This window comes from Elephas maximus, chromosome 5 (genome assembly GCF_024166365.1).
Source record: "Elephas maximus indicus isolate mEleMax1 chromosome 5, mEleMax1 primary haplotype, whole genome shotgun sequence".
Taxonomy (NCBI): domain Eukaryota; kingdom Metazoa; phylum Chordata; class Mammalia; order Proboscidea; family Elephantidae; genus Elephas; species Elephas maximus.
In genome coordinates this window covers 25,276,559-25,302,541 of record NC_064823.1, presented here as the reverse complement: position 1 = coordinate 25,302,541, position 25,983 = coordinate 25,276,559, and the positions used below count along the sequence as shown (strand labels likewise).

General features: G+C 39.5%; 1 protein-coding gene and 1 long non-coding RNA gene across 2 annotated transcripts in view; one reads left to right on the top strand and one right to left on the bottom strand.

The window, feature by feature from the left end:
- The window catches only part of TRPC3 (transient receptor potential cation channel subfamily C member 3), an 87,054-nt gene that overhangs the window by 24,788 nt on the left and 36,283 nt on the right, over positions 1-25,983 (bottom strand). The window contains exons 4-9 of the mRNA XM_049885397.1: positions 16,247-16,411; positions 13,326-13,542; positions 11,516-11,749; positions 5,979-6,243; positions 1,739-1,934; positions 361-570 (exon numbers count right to left, since the gene is read on the bottom strand). Of these exons, the coding sequence (XP_049741354.1) occupies positions 361-570; positions 1,739-1,934; positions 5,979-6,243; positions 11,516-11,749; positions 13,326-13,542; positions 16,247-16,411 (1,287 nt within the window). The remainder of the gene's footprint in view (positions 1-360; positions 571-1,738; positions 1,935-5,978; positions 6,244-11,515; positions 11,750-13,325; positions 13,543-16,246; positions 16,412-25,983) is intronic.
- On the top strand, positions 470-12,679 carry LOC126076800 (uncharacterized). Its single transcript, XR_007517598.1, has 3 exons — positions 470-494; positions 5,062-5,257; positions 12,286-12,679. It is a non-coding gene; the product is annotated as an uncharacterized LOC126076800 (long non-coding RNA).

Genomic DNA, 25,983 nt, shown 5'->3' with positions numbered 1-25,983 from the left:
ACTAAGAGGAAAATTTGAGATGGAAACTAACTTTAGAGTAACGGTTAGGAAGCATGGAACACACAAAACCACACTGTATTCTAACAATAACTTTTCTGTTTACTTTTAACAAGTTAAAGAAGTTTTTATGTTGTTTGTTTGTTTTTAAACTGATAGTTTACATGACCAAAACAGTCCATAAACTGACTTCTTGAAACATTACAAGGATCTTAAGTATTAGTCTATGAAAGACCACGAAATGGACAGTGACTTTCAACATCTTCTAAGTTCACACGTAGAAGTTATCGAACAAATGGTAAAAGACGAGGAGAAAGAGACAAAACATTTATTTTAAAGTCTTGGTAAGTTTTTAATACCTACCCTGGACTTGGAGTTACTCATTCCCATTTCTATGTCCTTCTGTAGCCTTCTCCGCCTGCATTTGGAGAAGCTAATGATCCGCATGATGAAATAAACAAAGGATTTTGGACTAGGAACTAGACTGAAAGGTGGAGGTAATGTTTTTCCATCATCAAAGTAGGATAACCAAAGTTTTGAACGAGCAAACTTCCATTCTACGTCACTGTCATCCTGGGTCGCAAAAGAAAAGAACAACTGGTTTTAAAAACTGAACTGTAACTGATTGCAGTAGGGTTTTGCATGGAACCTAAAGAGACTTATATACATTTTTTTAAATTGTGCTTTAAGTGAAATTTTACATATCAAGTCTGTCTCTCATACAAAAATTTATATACACCTTGCTATATACTCCTAATTGCCCTTCGCCTAATGAGACAGCACACTCCTTCCCTCCGCTCTCTCTTTTCATGTCCATTTGGCTGGCTTCTGACCCCTCTGCCCTCTCGTCTCCCTTCCAGACAGGAGATGCCAACATAGCCTCATGTGTCTACTTGATCCAAGAAGCTCATTCTTCACCAGTATCATTTTCTATCCCATTGTCCAGTCCTATCCGTGTCTGAAGACTTGGCTTTGTGAATGGTTCCTGTCTTGGGCTAACAGAAGCTCTGGGGACTATGACCACCAGTGTGCTTCTAGTCTCAGTCAGACCATTAAGTCCAGTCTTTTTACAAGAATTTGGGGGCTGCATCCCACTGCTCTCCTGCTCCCTCAGGGGTTCTCTGTTGTGTTCCCTGTGAGGGCAGTCATCAGTCGTAGCCGGGTACCATCTAGTTCTTCTGGTCTCAGGCTGATGTAGTCTCTGGTTTATGTGGCCCTTTCTGTCTCTTGGGCTTATAATTACCTTGTGTCCTTGGTGTTCGTCATTCTCCTTTGGTCCAGGTGGGTTGAGACCAATTGATGCATCTTAGATGGCCACTTGCTAGCATTTAAGACACCAGTTGCCAAAGTGACTTATATACATTTTTCTGCCTATACTTTCTATGGGTCTACATAATATTCTGAGTATCACTTTTATGATGCCCATTTTTTTTTTTATTATTTTTCGCTTCCACGAGCGTCTGTTTGTACCCACTGAAATCTAACTAGCATTTTCCATCTTGCTTCCAAAGGCAAGAAAAATTCTAGGTGTGGTAGTAAATTCATGGGGACCCTGGCTGCACTCCTAGAAGATGACTTTGAAAATCTACACTATCTATCCAGGTGGAAAAGGCCCAGGCTCTCTCTGCTTGGCTATAAGCCTCTTCAGTTTATATGAGCTTGAGTTTCACCATAAGAGCATTTAAGCAGATATTGGGATGGGATGGCAAGGAGAGACACCATGCATAGGAAACAGGTTTACCTCAATTTCTTGATATGAGCTATTGATCATAGCAATTAGCATGTTGAGTAAAACCACCACCATTGTTACATTGTATATTCCATAAAGAACATATCCAATATTCTCTATGAATTTGTGATCATACTTGAGCACAACGGAAGTCACTTCAGACAACCCAAATATTGACCAAAACAAAGTCTTGAAACTTTCTTCTACACTGTTGAAAGAATAAGGTACATAGTAAGTAAATGAACAGTTTTCAATATTAAAAAATCAAAAGTAAATACAAGTTAGGGTCTGAATATTGTACACATGTAAAATTCCATCACAGTAAACTCCATGAGTAAAATTATTCTGTTACAATATTTAATAAAAATTATCTCAAGTTTTCAGGAAGTAATATTTAAATGGTGCCAGTGCTTTTCCATAATTTGTCATCAATTGCAAATCCCCTGAACTCGGCAGTACCCCATTTGTCTCCTCCTGTAAAGTGGAAAGTTTGGGTTTTGCTCTGATAGATGGTTTAGAAATTTAAATCAGGTTTTCTGGAGTAGGACTGTTACGTTGTTAGGATTAAAATTAAATACCCATACAAAAAAAGTATGTGCAAACGTATCCCTGGCAGCCATTATTTGCAATAGGAAAGAATAAACACAACCTAAATATCCAACAAAAGGGGACCCAATAAATACATTTGAGTACGTGCCTGCAAGGGAATGCGATGCAACTATTGAGAACAAAAATCAAACACACCTGTCTTCACGTGCTTATACGAAATGATGTCCAACAGAGATTATTAAGTGAAAAAAATAAGGTATAGTAGGTGCAGACTATTCTATCCTTTAAATAAAAAAGAGGGATATACAAATACACGTAAGGAGCCCTGGTGGTACAATGGCTAAGCGCTTGGCTGCTAACTGAAAGGTCAGTGGTTCGAACCTACCTAGTGGCTTCGAGGGAGAAAAGATCTGGTGATCTGCTCCCATAAGGATTACAGCCCAGGAAACCCTATCGAGCAGGTCTACTGTGTCCTATAGGGTCTCTATGAGTCAGAATTGACTCCTGGGCACACGACGACAATAAACATTATTTTCGCTTATGCAAAAAATATCTTTGAAAGTATCCAAAAGAAACCATTGTCTCTGGGAGCTAGGGAGAATTGAGACTGGAGACCAGAGGTGGGGAAGGAGCAGGCTTTTCACTCTAGACACCTCTGTATTTGACATTTTTGCCACAAGCATATAGCGCCTACTTAGAAATAAAAATGAAAATATGAAGAGGAAATGAAAAGGAGGAAGCAGAATGAAATATTCCTGTTCTTTCCCTTAATTTATATAATCTACCTCCTGGTCCTTCTATCACAGTAATTAGCACTTAGGCTCTGACCAGACTAATTACTCACTTTTATTCCTTAAATGAGCTTTGCCAATCCCCATTTGGCAGATTTTGTCATAAAACCAAGTTGTAATCATGGATGTGTGAGCTGAATAAATAATCCTTAAACTAAACAAGCCCACATGCAAAATTCTATTACAAAGAAGGGTTTTAAAGGAAGTCTTTTATCCAGAGGAATATTTATGGGGGAAACAGTACCTTTTAAAAAATCTGTTAAAACAGGTTCTAAACAACAATCAATCCTATAGATCAGTAGGTTTTAGTACTTGTTTTTTAATTAATTAATTAAACAAATACTGATTAAGCAGCTAAATCCGCCAGGCGCTCCTGGGAAACTCTGTGGGGCAGTTCTACTCTGGCCTATAGGGTCACTGTGAGTCGGAATCGACTCGACGGCATTGGGTTTTATGTTCTAGAAATTGTGCTAGACCCTGAAGATAGAGGGGTGAATAGAACAGTAACTATCCCTCATAGAGTTACTCTCTATTAGAAAAACATTTGATTATGTCATGTAGAAGCATACAGCTAAAAGAAGGCTAGGAAAATCTACAACATTTTTGTTCCTGTCATGAATTCAAGAGTATCAAATATTCTCCCCTTCCATCGCTCCTTTGCAAACCATCCCACAGCTGACTTTTCTTCAAATCTAGATCCAGTGTATGTCAGAGAAAAAACAAAACAAAACTCGTTGCCATAGAGTTGATTGCGACCCATAGTGACCCTATAGGACAGAGCAGAACTAAATGCCCCGTAGAGTTTCCAAGGAGCACCAGGTGGATTCAAATTGCTGACCTTTTGGTTAGCAGCCATAGCTCTTAACCACTGCACCACCAGGGTTTCCAAGGAGAGGGGTAAAAAAGAAAAGAAAAAGCACACTGGCAGTTCCTGAACACCTATTGTGGGCAAGGAGCTTTATATAAATTACCTTATGATACCTTTATATAAAATACCTTAACTTTCACAGCTATTTCATCTAATGCATTATTTAAACCTTCTTCTTGTTGTTGTGAGTCGTCATCGAGTGGGGTCCCAACTCATGGCGACCCTGTCCAGGATGGGACCATTATGATCCACAGGGTTTTCATTTGCTGACTTTCAGAAGTGGATCACTGGGCCTTTCTTCCTAGTCTTAGTCTGGAAGTCCTGCTAAAACTTGTTCAGCATCATAGCAACAGGCACTGACAGGCAGGTGGTGGCTGTGCTGAGGTGCACTGGCCAGGAACGGAACCTGGTCTCCTGCAAGGAACTACCACTGCCTTCCATTTAAACAGTCTATAGGATCGCTATGAGCTGGAATCAACTCCACAGCAACGGATTTGGTTTATTTATTTTTTTGGTTTTTGGTGCTCATTTTGCAAATAAGGAGACTGATACTGAGAAACCAAAGGCCATAGTTAGAAAACAGCAGAGCTTGCATTCAAATCCAAGTTAGCTTGATTTTTAAGCCTATGTTGTTTCTACTACATAATGTTACCACCTCCCCAAAGAAAACGGTGAAGAAAATGGAATGTATAAAATGAGTTACCACAGAGTTAAAAGGAGGAAGGAGGCAGGGGTGGAACTGTTTGGGGATACCTATGTCATTGCCCCCACAGGATTCAAACAGCTTTTTCCTTCATTACAATTAAAAAAAAAACCCAAACCCATTGCCATCAAGTCAATTTTGACTCAGAGCGACCCTTCAGGACAGAGTAGAACTACCCCACAGGGTTTCCAAAGAGCGTCTCGTGGATTCGAGCTGCTGACCTTTTGGTTAGCAGCCACAGCACTTAACCACTATGCCACCAGGGTTTCCTTCATTACAATAAAGTGAGTTTTAATTCTCTTCTGTCTATACAATCTGCTCTATATTAACTATAAAAAAAATTTAGTTCAAAACAATTTAGATGTCTGGGGGGCTTGATACACTAGTCTACAGAGAACTTAATGAATGCCTATTTTGCTTTCAGCTCGTTGCTAAAGGGTACAAAGGGCAGGCAGAGAAGGCTTGTGCTCTTTCCACCTCAAATGGTTACAACACAGAGGGAGAACTCTGCCTCCCAGACAACAAATACCAGTGGGGGAGAAATATGGATGTCCACACGCTGAGGGAACTAAAAGAGACAGCCACTGAGGAAGCTTAACCAGGAAGACTTCATGGAGAAAGTAAGTACTAAATTCTGAAAACAGAAACCAGCATGACCAAAGGAAGGAAGCAGTATCACCCTTTTGACCAGTGAGCAGCTGCCCTTGAGTCGACTCCAACTCACGGCAACCCCGTGTGTGTCAGAGTAGAACTTTGCTCCATAAAATTTTTAATGGCTGATCTTTCGGACATAGATCGCCAGGCCTTTCTTCCAAGGCACATCTGGTGGACTTGAACTGTCAGCCTTTTGGTCAGCAGCAAGCACGTTTACCATTTGTACCATCCAGGGACTCCTATCACCTTTATAGTGGGCTGTAGAACATTTAGCTCTCATTTCCTCTTACCCAACTCCCTGTGCTGATTAATGAATTCATTAAAATAAAAGCTGATACTTTTATTTTTAATAGTAGGACCGGCTATAAAATGATGAAACTAAATTTAATATTATACATAATGCAAGAGACATCCAGTACTAGACATCTGTTACCTGATTCTCCTAAAACAGCCAGGTTTGTCTAGGATTTTTCCAAATTCTCGTCTGTTCTGCAGTCACATGTTCACCAAGCTCAGAGAATAAGCCCTCAGAGGCCATGCAAGCATTCCCAAGCACTAACTGTTTTTAATGGATTTTTTTTTTTGCTTATAAAGTCATCTTTATTTATTAAAAATAATTGAAATGTTTGCTTCCTCTAGACTTGTGAGAATATCTCTTCATCATACCTTTTAATAAGGTTTACTTACGTGGTAAATGCAGCATTTACTTTAGCCCCAAGGTAGTAAGAATAAAGTATAAACATGCCAATCATAAAGGCAAGAAAGACCATAATAAAGAGGACCATGAACTTGAATATGTCTTTTACAGTCCTTCCAAGAGAGATCTGTAAGGGGCCAAAGCTCTCATTTGCAGGGAGGATGTACGCGATCCGAGAGAAGCTGAGCACGACAGCTATGGCATAGAGGCCTTCAGATATGATCTGAGGATCCGAAGGGAGCCATTTATCTCTGGCTAGAAAAAAACAGAGAAAGAGATTAAAAATGGAGCTTTCTAGTCATTGCTAGGTATGCAAACTAATACCTTAAATAGGCTCTATATTGTAGGTAGGTGGTTATTGCCTCAGTTGAAACTACTGTCGATTTAAGTAACTGTCTATCTAGAATCATGTGACTTCTACGTAACTTTCAATGGAGGAAACAGTATCGTAAAGATACGAAGTTGACTTCGCATCGAGCAGAAAGAGGAAAAAATGCACAGGATGAAGAAAGAGGTTAAAACTTTTCTTTAGAAACAGGCTGTGTCCACGATGACCAAGCAGGTGATGTGACCGATTTTTCCCGAAGTTACCAGGTGTATTGACTGGCTATCTTGTCATCCTACAAGCACAGCTGGTGTGAAACTTTCTCCCCCTATTTTGTGGGGAAATTCGTTCATCTAACAGTTTATACAAGTAAAATGTCGTATTGTGAGGCATGAGAATGCCATCCAATCACAGTGGTGCTTCTTTTGACAGCGTGACTGAAGTATGAAGCTGTCAGCATGACGTGGGGAGCCACAGACACTGCTTGACAACACACTACCTTTGCACCTTCCAAAGCAAATAACACCAGCCACATCAAAGAAAAGGATGCTCCTTTCCTCTTTTCCAGACCTGGGTGGCACGAACAGTTAAGCGCTCAGCCACTAAACCTATGAGAACCCTATGGAGCACAGCTCTACACATGGGATCACCATTAGTCAGAAACAACTCAACAGCAAACAGTTTTGTCTTGTTTTTTTCCCCTTCCACAGAGCTGCCTTAAAAACTCTTTGGAACATGGCCAGAGGAATCTTCTCAACATACGCACACATGATTCCTTATGTTCTATCTTTTATGGTTTCTATTTTGTCATGGTTCAAGAATCTAGTAGTCTCATATTAGGGTCCATAACATTTCTCACCCACCAATCTCAAGGTCAAGAAGCCCGCGTGGCCCAGTGATTAAGTGTTTGCCTGCTAACCAAAAGGTCAGCTGTTCAAACCCACCGGCCCCTCCACAGGAGAAAAGACCTGGCATCTGATCCTGTAAACATAACAGCCTAGAAAACCCTGTGGGACAGTTCAACTCTGTCACATGGGGCCACTATGAGTCGGAATCAACACAAGGGCACACAAGAACAACCAGTAAAAATCGTATGTCATAAAACAGATATCATTATGCTGACTTTCAGAAAATTAACAAGCAACAGAGCAAAGAAAGAAAACCTGTGTAATGAAAGTCAGGGCATTCCAAAATATATGGGCTAATATAATTATTCTAAAATTATTGATCTGTAAAATGAAGAAGTTGAAGAAGCTATTGCTAAGGTGATTACTAAAATTGCTATTGACTTAATTTTCCATCAAACTATTCATGCTACTTGGAAATTATCACAGATGGTACAGATTAAGTAGCAGTGATTGGGTATAGCTGGGAAATTAACAGTGTTTATATTTTATTACAATATTAGTGTGTACTACTTATGGTGAAATAGCACAATTTCTCTTGAGTATAGGATCATCAATCAATTTGCAATGAAAATGTGAAATAATTTATTTCATGCATTTAGTTAAAATCCTTGCCATATGCAAATTGATGAACATGCACATAAATTAAAATGCTGTATAGTATTAACTCTATTAAGAAATAGAAGTTCTAATAACACACAGATACCAGTGGTCAGTAATGGAAATAATATAAGTGATATATCGATGCATTATAGGATCCTACATAGAGCAGAATCACCTAGGAAAACTCATTAAACACTAATTGAGATAAGGTGAAATATATTAGGAAACACGGGCTACGCATCTAGGACTTTGAAAGCCGGTGTCCTAGTTATCTAGTGCTGCTGTAACAGAAATACCACAAGCGGATGGCTTTCACAAACAGAAATTTTTTCTCTCACAATCTAAGGGGCTAGAAGTCCAAATTCAGGGCACCAACTCCAGGGGAAGGCTTTCTTTCTTGCCTGTTCTTGGGGAAGATCCTTGTCATGAATCTTCTCCTGGTCTAGGAGCTTCTCAGTGCAGGGACCCCGAGTTCAAAGGACACACTCTGCTCCCAGCTCTTTTTTGGTAGTATGAGGTCCCTTTCCTCTCTGCTTGCTTCTCTCTTTTATATCTCAAAAGAGATTGACTCAAGATACAACCTAATCCTGTAAATTGAGTCCTGCCTCATTAATATAAAAAAAAATAAATAAACTGCCTCATTAACATCATAGAGGATTTACAACACATGGGATATATACATCAGACCACAAAATGGAGGACAACCACACAATACTGGGGATCATGGCCTAGCTAAACTGACATACATTTTTGGGGCACACAATCCAATCCATGATAGCCAGGTCTGGATTAAGAAATAGGAATGTTCAGGAAGGCTTGGGAAAGGAGGATTCGCATCCTGGAAATATGAGAAACAACTCTTCTAGACCAAACTTTAAGCAGTAGGAGTTCTAAAAACTTTAACAGGAACTTCTTCACGGGGAAGGGTACCCTTCCTGAGGGCAGAGAGGAACAATACCATTTGTTTGAAATCTTTCTTAACCCCAAATCACAATACTATTATCTGGGTAGGACTGGTGTGATTCTCAGCCACCACCACAACCACCTCCCCCTGCCTGAAATACAATGTGTTTATCTATCTGAAAATATACTGCTAAAGCTACGAATGCAGAAAAAGTAGAAAAAGCAAAGGTGCTAATTTCAGACTTTACAATTTTATCTATGGTCAGCTCTGGTTACCCTAAACGAGTGAAGCGATAAAAGATGTTGGTTCATTTGTTTGTTTAGATGTGCAGTTACAAAGCAGGCAACCCTACATGATTTTTGAAGACTTATTTTTTCTAATAGATGACTTCTATAAAGACACCTCTATGAAAAGTTCAAGGAGCCATGGTAACACTGTGGTTAGGCACTCAGCTGCTAACTGAAAGATTGGCAGTTTGAACCCACCAGCCCGCACCACAGGAGAAAGAAGTGGCAGTCTGCTTCCGTAAAGGTTAAAACCCATTGCCGTTCAGTCAATTCCAACTCATGCCAACCCTATAGGACAGGGTAGAACTGCCCCATAGAGTTTCCAAGGAGTGGCTGGTGGATTCCAACTGCCGACCTTTTGGTTAGCAGCTGAATTCTTAATCACTGCGCCACCAGGGCTCCTCTGTAAAGATTACAGCCTTGGAAACCCTGTGGAGCAGTCCTACTCTGTCCTATAGGATCACTATGAGTTGGAATCGACTCTACAGTGCCCAACAACAACAACATGAAGACTTCACTTCTATAATGGAGTTTTGTTAATAGAGATATCACTGTACATTCAGAACAAATACAGGGTAGTATCTATTATATTGGGAGCTTGGACACTCAGGTGATAGGGGAAGCTGGGAGCTGGCCCAAATGTTCTGAGCTGCTTCTCCAGTTTGGTATAAGTCAGCATAACTTCAGTAAGACCAAAAGACTTAAGACTGTTTTCCAGCTTCAGGGGAAGAAGTGGAAGAAAGTACAAACTTTGAGAAAAACAGAGCCAGCAGGGAAAGCAAGTAGCCTTTCAGGTGGGATAGAAGGCTCTGCTGTGAACAGGACTCACCACTGGCTATAGTCACCTGAGGAGATTGCGTCTGTGTATTTTACAAGGAAATAAAGTCATGGTTTGGGTATTGCCAAGACAGTCAGAATGTGACGATGCCCTTAGTGGGGTCACTATACTAATCGAAAAACAGACCAAAAAGTGTCAGAATTACAATGTGATATTCAAGCAATATAACTTGTTCCTGGAAAATGTAAAATGCTACTTACTGAGTTGCAAAAACTTTGGAAGTGGGTTCTGAATTTAGAACCACTAAGGATCTCGAAAGGTCACTTGTTAAGTTTGCAGCAGACTATTGGGTACCTGCTTCCCTGGCAGGTCAAAGAAAAACTATGCAGTTAATTTTGTGTGAACTGGGTCACTCCCCACAAAATCGAATATATTATATATTTGCAACAACAACAAATTACCATTTGTTAAGTGTTTAATATGTGTCAGATACTGTGGTTTCAATGACCCTACAAATTCAGAGCTATTAGAAAAGTTAAAAACTTGTCCCAAATCGTACACACAGGAAATAGTGGAGCCTGGATTTACAAATTTCTCTCCAGATGACAGCTACCAAATACATATGAATAAATTTAAATAAATAGGTTATTGAAATAGTCAAGATACATATTACATAAAAATACAATCTAAGTTAATTCTGTAATTATAAATGACAATCATTTGCTCATTTGAACCAGTCTCCTCAGTATATTAAAATCTTTGCTTGCTGACAGTAAGAGATAATGTGCTTAAATTTTTTAATGTGTGAAATATTCATCTTATATTTTCAAGTAGGAGCCCCGCCTTCTTCAGTAATGTTAACACATTGCTGGTATTCATCAAAATATAAGCCTTAATCACACTTATAAAGAGTTTTTCTTCACAGTTGGACCACGTTTAAACTCTGTGCCTGAATTTCCTCACCTGTACAATGAGGGTTACACAATAACTTCTAAACTCTTCTAGATTTACAATTTTGTGACTATATGAAGGTTGGTTAGCTGCGGCAACCCAACCTGGCTTCAAGGGAAGGGAGGCTAACATGACTTAACCTCAGTTTGTGCTGGGCAAGGAAGGCACGCTGGTTGCCAGCTGGGGTCGTCTCCCTGTACTTCCTGGTATACGGAAGTTTGGCTTGAACTCCATGCCATATCACGTGAAGAACACAATGGCCTCCCCAGTATTTCTGCCAATTCTTCAGGGCCTTCATTCTCATGGTCACTTTGGCTCCTAATTCCTGCTCTGCTGAATTTTTATTTATTTATTTACCTGTAGAGTGATTTAGCATCTTTTATTGTCTCATCTCAAACTCACGGCTCTCAGGGACTTACCTTCTACATCAAGCATTTATCAGGCTATATTTTTCTCTAAGACATTTTCTCATCTTAAGAGTACTACGTGGTTAGACTGAAGGGTACTCTTCCCCCACCCTGCAACATCTTCTTTCTCTGGATGTGAAAACTGAGGCACAGAGAATTAACTTGATCCAGGTCACACAGCAAGGGAGAGTCATAGCTTTGATGTGAATTCAGTTTGGGATCATTCCAAAGCTCATGCCCTCTCTAGTGAACATAAACTGTCAATATACCTCTCATGCGAAACATACTCCTTATTGGCATTTTCTTCCAACAGACAGTTCCAATGTCTTTCCTGAAATTTAAGAGGACCCTGCAGCTAATAACTTACCATAAGTGAAATACTGTATCTCTGGTGGAAGTGTGACTTCACTGAGGTCACTCTCTTGGATGTAACTGTCCACATATTGTTGTGCTTTAGTTGCCTGAAGGAAAGCTAAGAATCTGGCCGTGAAAGCAGCAATGAAGATGGAGAGCATCCCAAAGTCTAGCACATTCCACAACTGCAAAATGTATTCCCTAGGTCCTTCCAGCCAGAGCTCCTTACATTCCGACCACATCATTCCTGTCAAAACAACCACAGAGGGTACAGATTCAATTTTACAGCTTAGACTGAGAAGCTATTACTTGGCCCATCCTCAGTGCGCATCTACAAAATGCTTTACCTCTTTAGCAGTGCGCTAGGCACCACAAAGGCATGTACTGACTATCCAGCTCACTGAGGCACTGGGCAGAGTTAAATGGAAGAAGCAGCTTCCATTAATGATTCACTCCACCGAGCTCGAATTTGGAGAAGCACAGTACTACTATACATGGCTCCAGAAATGTCTCTACTGATACAGAGGGGTAGAGGGAAGGAAAGAGAGAAGGGATAACCAAGGAAGCTTCTTCAAGTCAAATGATTTGGCCTCATAAGACATTTGGAGGAGAGGAGAAAATACGTACTTATAAAATCACAATAGTTAATCATCAAATCACAGTGATGAATGGAGAAATGAGTCCCCAAGTGAGAAATGTAAGGCAGACTTTTAACGTGGAGAACAATTTCCCAGTCGTCCAGGAGCACTTACATCATTCCCCTACCCTCTCTTTTCATTTCAGATTCGTGATGGTGAGGTGAGGACTATCGTTTGAAAAAGAAGAAACCCTTGGTAGGAGGCCCTAAGACATTACGGAGAAACAGAAAGCAGAAAATGCCATTCTGGGAGAAAGGAACAAAACATTCCAATTTAACAACTAGTCTCAACTATATAAAGGGAAAATATTGTCAAAATTTAAAAAAGAAATGTAATGGTTCAAAATAAAATTCATAAAATAATTACTTGACCCAGGTTGAGGCCACAGGAGTGAGTGAGGGAAAGAACCAAGCTATTAATTCAGGAATAAAGATACCAAGAAAGAGGCTGGTTGAAATAGAATATTATGACTTTGGATTAGGATCAATAGATAAACTAACTACAGTCTCCACTTACTAGGATGGAGCAAAAAAAATTTGATTTCATACAAGCTATTCATGGGCTATTGTGAGGTGAAGCAACAGACATTCTGAAAAAGGAAACCCTCCCAAAATTTCTGAAACTAAAAAAAAACTAAAGCATATAGAAATTCTCTCAAAAGCAGTTAATAGTCAATGGGTTATTTCACAAGTATTTAAATAACTGATCATTCCAGTGAACCACATTAAAAGACTCCATTTTGGTCAGTAAGTTAAATTCCTGAAACTTGGTGTGTTTGTGGTTAGGCTTACGTTAGCCATAAAAATTTTATTCAGTGTTAAGGGTTATCTTTTAGCATTATCTAAATGCTAAATTCTTAAATTATATTACTATTAAGTTTCTCTTACAATGGAGTTTCCATCACCATATGAGATATAGTAACATTTTTAATAGAAAATGCCAATCATTACATAGGCATAATTTTTGGTAGAAATGGGGAAAAAAAAATCCAAACCCACTGCCATCGGGTCGAATCCAACTCATAGTGACCCTATAGGAGAGAACAGAACTGCCTCATAGGGGCAGACCACCAACATCTTTCTCCCATGGAGCGGCCGGTGGGTTCGAACTGCTGACTTTTTGGCTAGCAGCCGAGTGCTTTAACCACTGAGCCATGATTTAGGGAACTTAAAATAAATGGCTTACCAAGAACCCAAACCATAATTAGCATTTCAGTCCATGTGAACTGGGTGGTTTTCACCCTGAAGATCTGTTTGGGATAGTCAATGACAGTGATATTTGGCAGCGTGGTGATGCCTTCGAACCTGTCTGAGGCATTGAACACGAGCAGGCCCAGGAAGATGATGAAGGAAGCAGCATGCGCCACAAACTTCATAAAAGGGCTTCGCAGAATTTTCCCCAGCTGGAACGGAACAAAAAGAGGAAAAGTCTGCTTCGGAAAATCTGGCTTCCGCTTATGATAATTATTATACAGGGTAAAAAAAAAAAAAGAGATGGAATGAGAACATTTTCAAAATTCTGCTTCTGTTTCCAAAGAGCTATACATTGTGAAAACTCTCCTCTAGGGGGATGTTTTCCTCAAAAATAATTTAAGGAGCCTTCAAAATGTATTGTTCGTAAATATCCAATTTAGGATACACAGATACATTTCTAGAAATCACCGGGCACATACTGGCTATTGTTATTTTATATGAAGGATGATGAGAAGTCAAGGTTTTTAGGGGCTAGGGAAAGGAACCCCAAATCTTAATGCATGAATCTTTATTGCTTTGCAATTGAAATTCAACATCTCATATACTTATGATGAGTTTGCAGACTCATACAGCACATTAAAAACCCTTTGAAGATTAAAAAAAAGGAATCATAGTATTAGAGAATTAAGTTACAGTTCTCATTTCTAAATATCCCAAAATCAAGTTGTAACTTACATGATTTAGAAAAAGCAGAAATTATTAGAATCAAGATAAGTATTTTAACTGCTACTGCCCCAGTAAAGGGAAAAGGTTATACTATGATTAAAATCTCTAAGTAAGTTTACCAACTAAAAGTTATTTCTGAGTTTGGAAAAACATAAATAGTACAAAAAGCACTTCTAAAGTTCAGTTTGTAATTATTTTAAGCCGTCTCTTTCAAAACCCCACGGATACAATGTCCTTAAAAGTCCCACCTTCACGCAGAAATGAAAAACAATTCCTCCCGTCCCAAGGGCTTCCGCAGTCCAAGCATTAGGTACGTTTGGTAGATTTATCAAGTAATCTCTCTATACTACCTACTCAAACCCTGCTTTTTAACTCAGTCTGTGACCTTAAAAAGGACTGAGGCTCATTTTTAAAAGATCGCTCCACACAAATGTTTTGTATGTTCAGAACCTTAATTTGACATCAACAAATCACCAACAAATGTCAAGTATTTCTGGGACTCAGTGTAGAATGCACACAGACAAATATCACATTTCCCATATTAGGCACAGGAAACTAAACAACAACAAATTTACACACCACCGACCCATTACGCAGCTGCCAAAAGGGCACATGTGAGATAGCTAATCCACAGCACATAGTGATTTCTTGGGGGTTGCCAAGTCTGTTTCTCCTAAAAGGTAATCTTTTAAAACTTGAAATAACATGAAAAGAAAGCAGCACGCCTATCTTAAATTTCAGATACATGTGCAGAGTTTTTGTTACGTTGCCTTTTCACCCTAAGGTAGGTGGTATACTCAGGCAGGCAGCTAGAAAAACGTGAGCTCCAGAAAGGGCTCAATTCCCACGTTTCCCCTCTGTGCTCAGCAAAGAGTTCGCCACACTGTTGGCTTCACTTTTACAAGGAAAGAGAAAAAAAGGAGTTCACTGAAAGATGCCTACTGTGATATTTTAAGTGACTACCCTGCCTTAAAAGACAAACACTTGTAAACCTGTACTTTTCAATTCATTTCCCTCAGGAAAGGGAAATGATTTGGTTAGGAGAGTACGGTTTTTGCTTTATGGCATGCTGTCTCATATTACTTACAGTTTTTGGTCTTTAGTGTTTATGTACTTGAAGAATCTTAAGGTAGGTTTCCATAATACAAAAGTTTTGTCATCAGAATTGATCAGTGACAAATCCTGTCCTTAAATTGCATTGGACAGCTCAAAAATGGAGTGAGAGGCATGGATATTCTCACATATATGTGGTGTCTGTGGAGCAGGACTCTGCCGGGGGAACTGCCGAGCCAGAGAAGACGGATGTCCAGGGTCATTTATAAGTGGCCTTGACTCATTTTGCCTGAAACTGCCTCTGATTTAAACAAAACCAGATTTTGGAATATAAAAACAGGATTAAAGGATCCCAGAGCAGCTCCTTCTCCCTGGCAGTGCCCTTTATTAACCTAATACAGATTCTGCTAGCATGACTGGGGTTCCTTTCCACATCTTGTTTGGGGGCTCTCTTAAGCACAATTAAATTGAGTCTACATGGTAAATTGAGAGGGCAATAAAGGTGGCCGACAAAATGATTCAAACAAAAATAAACAACCTGAAAAACCCAAAGCCCCCAAACCCAAAGCCTAAATTTTTTGGAACTTTCTGAAGGAACAGGGGGCTAGGGAAACTTGACATGCGTTTTATTAAAGACTTTGAATTAATACCACTGGTCTCAACTTTACTTAATACACACAGCCTTAGATTTCTTCTGATGGGTTCAAATGAGTCGCCATTCCAGTTCTCAGATTAACTGTTTCTTGGTACTATTTCAGTAGGGCTATTCTCCTTTCTTTCCACAGACCAGGCCAGGCCAGTCATCACTCTATTTATTAAGCTGTCAATAGAATTAGCACGCACGCTACTTCACTCAATCAGCTTTTCTTCCAGTCTCTCTACCGTGGAGACTTTATCTTAAAAGCTCAAGTATTATGTGCCTGCAAATGTGATCCAGCCCGCTAATACCAAATCCTTTTTCCATCCCTTACTTGAGTTAATCCAGTAATTAAAAGGCAGAATCCGTGTTCTTGAGTCAATTAACATTCAGGGTAAGACAGATAAGATCCTTAAGCAGGAAGCTTTTTCTTTTTTCACCTCAAAGGCACATGGTAAACCAGCTATAGAGGAAATGGATGTAGAAAGTCCTCATACCCTGCTGCAAGGTGCAACCCAGTAGCCAATGGCAAGGAACGGCAGGCCCAAGGCCACAACCAGCACCACCAGACACTTGATAGCTATGGTCTGTTCCCGCAGGCCCGAGAGGTTCTCATACCAGATCGTCAACAGCTGCTGCTGGCAGTTGGGGTGAGCCACAAACTGTTGGTACAGAGAGAGAGGTCAGTTAGCACGCCATCAACTACCGAATGTATTGCATCCTGAAGATATTAATGAACATTTTCCCAGAACATAAGCAGGTTCTGGCAATATTCTCCTTTGTTTTCCCTCCATTTTTCAAAATTGCTTCAGAACTGAAAGAAGAACTACAGTGGCAACAAGAGGGTAAAATGGATGTTGCCCTGAAACACTGTTCTTTCTGAGAGAAACTCTCCACCATTCACAGATTCCCCGCTGGGATCTGGGTGGCACCTGGTTGCCTTTGAGAAAACGTGTCATATCTTGCTGTCTGCCAGTTGACTTGCATTCAGTTCACAATGGAAAAGAAAAATTATTTGGCTCATTGTAGACCGTCGTTAAAATAACACTAAATGTGTTATTTAGTTTCATGAGCAACACCTAAAATGCTACAAGGATAAAAAATGTAGGTGTGATGTGCTATGTGTACATACTACCACAGAGAATCGGCAAAAAATCCACGAACCTGAAGATACTGCGCTTGGCCCACACATGCACTGCTTCTAGGAACAGGCATCGAGGCTACTTCCTTCCTATTCTAGAAACTGGTTCCCATTGCTTCCTATATCACAGGTTAAAAGAACTCAAACATTTATCTCCAGCAGTTCTCTTGTAAGTCCAATTCCAACTGGGGAAAGAATGAGCATATATACTTAGTTCAGGCCTGCCACTTGATTTTGCTAAATCATCTGCCTGCATCTATTTAGAACAACTGGTGGTTCAAATCTACCAGGCGCTCCTTGGAAACCCTACGGAGGCAGTTCTACTCTGTCCTACAGGGTTGCTATGAGTTGGCATCGACTCAGTGGCAGTGGGTTTGATTTGGGTTTGGGATTTCTTTAAGATCTTATCCTAATTCATGTAGCAGGATTTATTTGTAGTCAGGACCACGTAAAGGCCCCTATGCCTAAAGGTGCCCTTTCGTACCATTCCCCGGCCTAAGCCTAGCCTACTGGAGTCACTAGAACTACTTTTTATTTGCATCTATCCAACTTCCCACAAATGCGCATCCTGAAAACACTGAGACACCTGAGCCAACATTCAATTAAGACTATTTAAAATTCTGTTTCTGTACCCTGAGTACAAGTCTCTATCATAATAGTTCACATTTAGGGAGCACTTACTTTGTGCCCTAGAACAATGATCACTTAACACTTAATGGAACACAGGTGATCTATTAGACTTCCAAAAGTTGGATGGTATCTTTTTATCTTCTTAAACTAAATGTCTTCCACAGCACCTGGCTCTTAGGAGAGGCTTAAGAGATTTTGATGAGCGCATGCATGAATGAAATGGACATTGTTCTGGATTGAATCGTGTCCCGAAAAAATATGTGCTCTAAATCCTAACCTCGATGCCTGTGGTTATAATTCCATTGGGAATGGATTGTCTTTGTTATGTTAATAAGACAGGACTAGTGTAGGGTGTGTCTTAAATCAATCTCTTTTGAGATATACCAAAACCAAACCAAACCCAACTGTTGCCATTGAGTTGATTCTGACTCATAGCGACCCTATGGGACAGAGTAGAACTGCCCTGTAGGGCTCCCAAGGAGCAGCCAGTGGATTGGAACCGCAGAGCTCTTAACCGCAGTGCCATCAGGGCTCCTTTCGAGACATAAAACATATTAAACATAAGCAAGTTAGGAAGAAGAGATGAGAGAAGAGGGATGCCAAACACATGATCACCCAGGAGCAAGAAGCTCAGAAGAGACAGGGACCTTCCTCCAGAGCCAACAGAAAGAGAAAGTCTTCCCCTAGAGCTGTCCTCCTGAATTCAGACTTTTAGCCTCCTAAACTGTGAGAAATAAATTTGTTTGTTAACGCCATCCACTTGTGATATTTCTGTTATAGCAGCACTAGATGGCTAAGACAGACGTTAAGGAAATGTAGATAGGACACAGGAGTGAGGGTGAAGGAGGAAAGAAAGTGATCCAAATATAGGAGGGGTAGAAGTGGAAGTTTGGAGACGTTCTCAATAAGAATCCTAGGAAGCTGTCAGTTAGATCCCAGGAAGCCTTATATCTTGATTATATCCATACATTTTATCATGAGTTCAAATAATGGCTACATTGTTCTGTGGAATACTGTTACAAACTCAGAACGTTGGGAGAACAACTAAATCTTTAATTTGGGAAAGAAGATCTAACACACACTTAGCAATGACTAGTGTGCATCAGAATCTGGCATTTTTTACAACTGAATTGAGAGGAATTTACAAGATAAAACAGGAATCTTAGTTTAAAATTGCTCACTTGTTTTCCATCATCTGCCATCATCAGTATACAATCTGTCATTTGGCAAGGGAAAAAAAATGTTCTCAATGCTACAGTAATTTTTACCATGAAAGACTGAGATTTTTTTTATGTGTCAAGCATTCTTTGTGGAAACCAGAAAGCCTCAAATAAGGGTATTATTAAAAAAAACTAGTGCTTTATTACATTGAACTTTTTACACTGAACTCATCAAGCTAGAAAAGATAACATCTTCTTTCTAATACTTTCAATCCTCCAAGCCCCGTTGTTATATGCCGATGAGTTTTAGTTAGTATTGTTGTAAAGAATTAAACACTTCAAATCTAATACTTATAACTACACCCTCATCACTTCTTTGTCAGTGGGTCACCAAGTTTGCACAGCGGTGGCTGCCAGAGGGGTCATCAGTGGATTCCCCGGGGGGTGGGTGTATACTGGGGGCAAGATTTGGGATTTTGTGGAATTGGACCTCCACCAGAGGATGGGCTTTTTAAATTTTTTATTTTATAAATAAAAGAGCTTACGGGAAACTATACATCAATGCGTAGAAACTTCCTTATTTCCTTGTACGTGTGCTATCAAATAGTACCCCTGGGTGGCACAAACGGTTTGCACTTGACTGCTAGCCAAAAGCTTAGCGCTTTCAGCAGTGCTGCAGAAGAAAGGCTTGCTTTCATAAAGATTACAGCCAAGAAAACCCTCTGGAGTAGTGCTACATCGCAAGACATGGACTCTCTATGAGTCAAAACAGACTCAATGCCAATGTGTTTGCTTTTTTGGTTCTGGTACTATCAGTAAATAGCCAAATCCCTTAAGGAATTTCCTGGAGTTACTAAGAATCATTAGGGCTCTTAACTAGAGCTTAATTAAAGATGAATCCTTTGCCAAGTGGGAACTCCAGCTACTCTCTTTGCCTCTCAGAGTTCTCAAGAACATTTCACGGGTACTTCTTAACAGGTTCATTGTTTATTCCGTTCTTTCAAAGACAGCGGTAACTTGATTTTTGTGTTGCTAAAATCTCTTATTTTGAATAAAATATATTGTTTATACCAATAAAATATATTATTTGTATTTTAATTAAAATATTTTGTTAATAAAAACTTGTTTTTGATAAAATATATTGGCACTCATACTTGATTTGTTAATGACCCGTAATAATTCCCAAGCTTGGGCAAATGCCCACCTGGTCATTTAGGGGAAACTACAGGTAGATTAAATAATGTCATCAAAGCAGAATACAATTTGGGAAGCTAACAATGCACTTTTTTTAATAGGTCAAGAGTTTCTGATGCAAGACAGAAAATTCTCCACAAAGACATAGGTAGATATGTGTCCATATGGAATTGGTGGAAAAATTGCCCTTTTGTGAATGTTTGGCTTTTCTTTTTTAGGTTATTAATTCTTGAGGGCAGACATATTAACGTTGTAGTACAGCTTCCTTTTCCTGCTTCTCCTCATTATGCTAACCTTTTAAATCTGAAGATATGCTTTATGGCAGTAATTACATTTGTACCACGGTTGCACAGCTTAAAAAACTTGATAGACAGCAGTCCTTCTCACATGGCATACAGGTGAGGTCTTTGGCTTGTGGTGACTTGAACAATATGGTACAAACACTTAATATATGTTAAATACTAGCCTAAAAAAACCAAACCAAACTTGCTGTCAATTCGATTCCAACTCATAACAACCCCAGAACACAGAGTAGAACTGCCCCATAGAGTTTCCAAGGACCAGCTGGTAGATTTGAACTGCTGAACTTTTGGTTAGCAGTTGAGCTCTTAACCACTGTGCCACAGGCCATGGTATTTGCTTTTTATTTATTACACTTTAAAATTCAGCTTAACAGGTTATTTCCTTTACTATTACCTCTACAAGGGTCCCTGGGTGGTGCAAACAGTTAAGTACTCAACTACTGGCCCAAAGGTTGACAGTTCGAACCCACCCAGAGGCACCTTGAAAGATAGGCCTGGTGATCTGCTTCCAAAAGCCTTGAAAACCCTATGGAGCAGTTCTACTCTGCACACATGAGGTCATCATGAGTCAAAATCAACTCAAAGGCAACCAACAATGTTAGTTTTACTATTTTCTTTTTTTTGAAAGACATTATTATTATTATTTTGGTTGATTTTTTTTCTTTTTTTATTAATTTTTTTTTAAAATTGTACTTTAGATGAAGGTTTACAGAGGAAACTAGTTTCTCATTAAATTATTAATACACATATTGTTTTGTGACATTGGTTGCCAACCCCATGACATGTCAGCATTCTCCCTTCTGGACCTTGGGTTCCCCATTGCCAGCTTCGCAGTCCCCTCTTGCCTTCTTGTCCTTGCCCTGGGCTGGTGTGCCCCTTTAGTCTCATTTTGTTTTATGGGCCTTCCTAATCTTTGGCTGAAGGGTGAACCTTAGGAGTGACTTCATTACTGAGCTAAAAGGGTGTCCAGGGGCCACATACTTGGGGCTTCTCCAGTCTCTGTCAGACCTTAAGTCTGGTTTTGTTTTTTTTTTCTTTTTATGTGAGTTAGAATTTTATTCTACATTTTTCCCCAGCTCTGTCCGGGACCCTCTATTGTGATCCCTGCCAGGTTACTTCTATCCTTTTCTTATTTGAGCTAATAATATACCATCACATGGCACCTGTTGATTCTTCTTAATCCACAGAAAGAAAACATAAATAGATATTTTCCTCCAGTGATTTAAAATCCTAATATAAGTACACAAAGGGCATTTTAAAAAAGAAAATAAAATCAAGAGTAGCAAGTGGAAAGCAAAAAAGCTAATCCCTCTAAGAGATGAGTTTTGCTCTTTTCAATGCCTTCAAAATAGAGCAATGACTTTTATCTCTTAAAACTGTTTTACCCCCTAAAAAAGCCTCCTAATGCTGCCACACCAGTCACAGCCAGCTGGATAAGATTTGGGTGCTGTTTCCTGACTTCAGTGGACCAGCAAATTGAAATCATTACAAAAAGAATACCCTTATTTGAGGTTTTCTGGTTTCAGGGAAGAATACTTGACACATAAGAAAATCTCAGTCTTTCATGGTAAAAAAATCACTGTAGCATTGAGAACATTTTTTCCTTGCCAAATGACTAATAGATTGTACACTGATGATGGCAGAAGATGGAAAACAATTGAGCAATTTTAAACAAAGACTCATGTTATGCTGTTGTCTTAGTTATCTAATGCTGCTGTAACAGAATTATCACAAGTAGGTGGTTTTAAAGAACAAATTTATTTTCTCACAGCTTAGGAGACTAATCCATTTCCCACTGCTGTTGAGTCAACTCACAGCGAGTCTATAGGACAGGGTAGAACTGCCCCATAGAGTTTCATAGGAGCGCCTGGCAGATTTGAACCACTGACCTTTTGGTTAGCAGCCAAACTCTTAACCACTACACCACCAGAGTTTCCAAGGAGTTTGAATTCAGGGCACAGTTTCTAGGGGAAGGCCTTCTCCATGTCATCTCTGGAGGAAGATCTCTTTCGGTTTCTGTAGACCCAGCATTGCTCGATTCCTTGGTGATCTCCACCTGGCATGTATCTTCCCCTCCATCTATGCTTACTTTTCAGTTTCTAACCTGCTATTTTTGTATTTTAAAAGTGAGTAGGTTTCAGACACACCCTAGACTTATGTGGTCTTATTAACATAATAAGAAAATCCTACTTGCAAATGGATTACATCTTTTGGTATACCAAAAATCAAACCCATTGCTGTCAATTCTGACTCATAACTACTCCATAGGACAGAGTAGAACTGCCCTTCCCCGTAGGGTTTCCAAGGAGAGCCTGGTGGATTCGAACCACCAAACTTTTTGGTTAATAGTCGGAGCTCTTAACCACTATGCCACCAGAGCTCCAACACGTATTTGGGAAGATACAATTCAAACCATAACAACTGTACATTCATTAGCTCACCCTTCCCAAGAACTGCTTTTGTGGGAATACCAGTGTGCAAAGATGTGGTAGGACACTGTTTTTGTTGTAATGACATTGTCAGGCCTACAATTCATACAATTTAAAAGAAAATATCCTTGTGAATAAAAACTTATGCAGTTCAATTTCTTTTTAAAGGTCTTTGAATTGTGATGTATAAACCAAAGCCCTACATTGTAGAGGTTTTCAGGATTTTCAGACTTGCTGAGTACATTGCACTCTGTTTTCCCTCGGTATCTGAGCATTGGGTTTTTATCTGAGCAAAAACCTGGGCAAGGACTAAGGATCCTGGGTGGTACAATGATTAAAGCACTCAGCTACTAACCAAAATGTCAGAGGTTCTAACCCAAGGGAGAAATATGTGGCAGCCTGCTTCTGTAAAGATTACAGCCTTGGAAACCCTATGAGGCGGTTTTACTCTATCCTATAGGGTCACTATGAGTTGGAATCCACTAGATGGCAATAGGCTTGCTTTTTTGGTTTTGGCGGAAGGACTCAGGAAATCTTCCCTTTCTCTTCTCTAGAGCCCAGTTCTCCAGATTCAATGGTCCATTGCATTCTAGTATCTTTTTTATTTTATTTTATTGTGCTTTAGGTGAAAGTTTGCAACACAAATTCGTTTCTCATTCAAAAATTTATACACAAATTGTTTTGTGACATTGGTTGCAATCCCCTCAATGTGTCTGCATTCTTGCCCTTTCCCTTTTCACCCTGGGTTCCCTGTGTTATTCGTCCAGGTTTCCTGTCCCTTCCCGCCTTCTCGTCTTTGCTTTTGGACAGGTGTTGCCCATTTCGTCTCACATACTTGATCGAACTAAGAAGCACCTTCCTCAAGTGTGTTATTGTTTGTTTTATAGGCCTGTCTAATCTTTGAAAGGTGGACTTCAGGAGTGGCTTCAGTTCTGAGTTAGCAGGGTGCCTAAGGGCTATAGTCTCAGGGGCTCCTCCAGTCTCTGTCACACCAGTAAGTCTGGTCTTTTTTTGTGAATTTGAATTCTGTTCTACATTTTTCTCCTGCTCTGTCCAGGACCCTCTATTATGATCTCTGTCAGAGCAGTCGGTGGTGGTAGGTGGGTACCACCTAGTTCTTCTGGGCTTAGGCTGGTGGAGGCTGCGGTTCCTCTAGTCCATTAGTCCTCTGAACTAGTATTTTCCTTGTGTCTTTGGTTTTCTTCATTCTTCTTTGCTCTAGATGGAATGGGACCAATAGACGTACCTTAGACGGCCATTCATAAGCTTTTAAGACCCCAGACGCTACTCACCAAAGTAGGATGTAGAACTTCCTCTTCATAAACTATGTTATGCCAATTGACCTAGATGTCCCCCAAGACCATGGTCCTCAGCCCTCCGCCCCAGTAACTTGGTCCCTCAATGTATTTGGATGTGTCTGTGAAGCTTCTGTAATTTTGCTTTGGTTAAGCTGTGCTGACTTCCTTATATCGTATGTTGTCTTTCCCTTCACCAAAGTTACCACTTGTATACTATTTAGTTAGTGCTTTCCCCTCCTCACCCATCCCTTGCCCTCCCTCATAACCATCAAAGATTGTTTCTTTCTGTGAGTAAACCTTTTCTTAGGTTTTTATAATAGTGGTCTCACAAAATATTTGTCGTTTTGTGATTGACTTATTTCACTCAGCATAATGCCCTCCAGATTCATCCATGTTGTGAGATGTTTCACAGATTCATCATTGTTCTTTATTGTTGTGTAGTATTCCATCATGTGTAAGTACCATAATTTGTTTATCCATTCATCTGTTGATGGGCACTTAGGTTGTTTCCATCTTTTTGCTATTGTAAATATCTTTTACCTTTGTCAAGGGCAGCAGTAAGCAGGTAGAACTCTCATTATTTCTATAGGGGGAGGGGATTGATGTTTAGCCTCAAACCATGGCGCAGAGGGAGAGTCATAATTAGAGCTCAAGACTTTTTTTTTCCTAACAAATAGTCTATTACTCTGATTGGAAAAAATAGTGTTTTTGCCTAAAAGTTAGTTTTCTTGTATCCATTTTCAGAAAAATCAAATTTCATCTTCTACTCTATTCCATTCTCTTTTTGTAGAATAATGTGGTTAACTCTACAAACAGTCATAGTGTTTCAGACCGTTCCAGTTCTATTATTTACCTTAAAGCCCCTTGAGAAATTATTCTAGAATGAATAATTTTCAAAATTCACTCCCTGACAGAAAGGATGCATTATTTATTTTCGTCTCAGCAGCATATGATTTCTCATTTCATCAACAGCACTGACAATTATTACTTTTTATTCTTTGATAATTCGAGAGAAGGGGCATGGTATTTATATATTAGTATACATTCCTTTGATTACTAAAAAAAAAAAACTAGAGGGCTTAAAATTTTATAAATATGTTTGTTAGCCACTTGAATTTTTGCTTCTGTGAATTACCCATTCAAGCCCTTTGCCTGTTTTTCTACAGGCTGTTTTCCTTATACATTTGTTTGACCTCTTTGGCTATTAAGAATATCAATCCTTTGTAAGTTTTAATTGTAGAAAAACATGTTTCCCAGTTTGCTCTTTGCTTTTTTGTTTATGATCTTCCTGGTGTACAGACATTTTAGGTAGCATGTGGACAAATTATTTATAATGTTGCTTTGTGACTTCTTTAGTTTTTATATTGTAAAGTCCTTTCCCACATAAACGCTAAATACACACTTGTATATTCCCTACTCTGTCTTTTATATTTGAATTTTCTAGATTAACTTCCATTGAGCATTATGAGGCCTGGGTTAAACTCAGAGAACTCTGAGGCTAGAGAGAATCCAATGAACTCAGGGTCTTCCTAAAGACCTAGTGTTGGTCCATGAGACTCAGAACCAGAGCTGAGAGTAGATATTGGGCAGGTGGCAGAAGAAAAATGTTCTAAGTCTCTTATGGGGCCTAAACTGCTCACCATTACATAAAGCTGGTTTCCTTGTTGGAATCATGGATTGATTTGAATAAAAATGAGTTTCTTATGTTATCAGGGAAAAAAGTCCATAACATAACAAGTTATTGTGAAATCCCAATGCCTTGCATATAGCTGTAGAATACCTCCAGGCCACTGTGGATGGTACTCAGCCATTGTTATAACCCAAGAGGTGGGTTTGCTTGGGGGTTAGTATTGAGAGAGGGGAAAAGGAAGAAGCAGGAGTAGGTAAGGGTGATATTTTCCCTCCTTGTCAAAGTAGAGATGGGTAAGTGTTGAACAAAGGATAAGGTAGGCTTTGGAAGGATGAGTCAAAGGGGAATTGGGACTTTTGGGGTATTCCAGAAGAGTTCTCTTATATATTTATTGAGTGAGGATTCCAAATCAAAGACTTTAATATTCTTTTTATAGCATAAAACAAACAA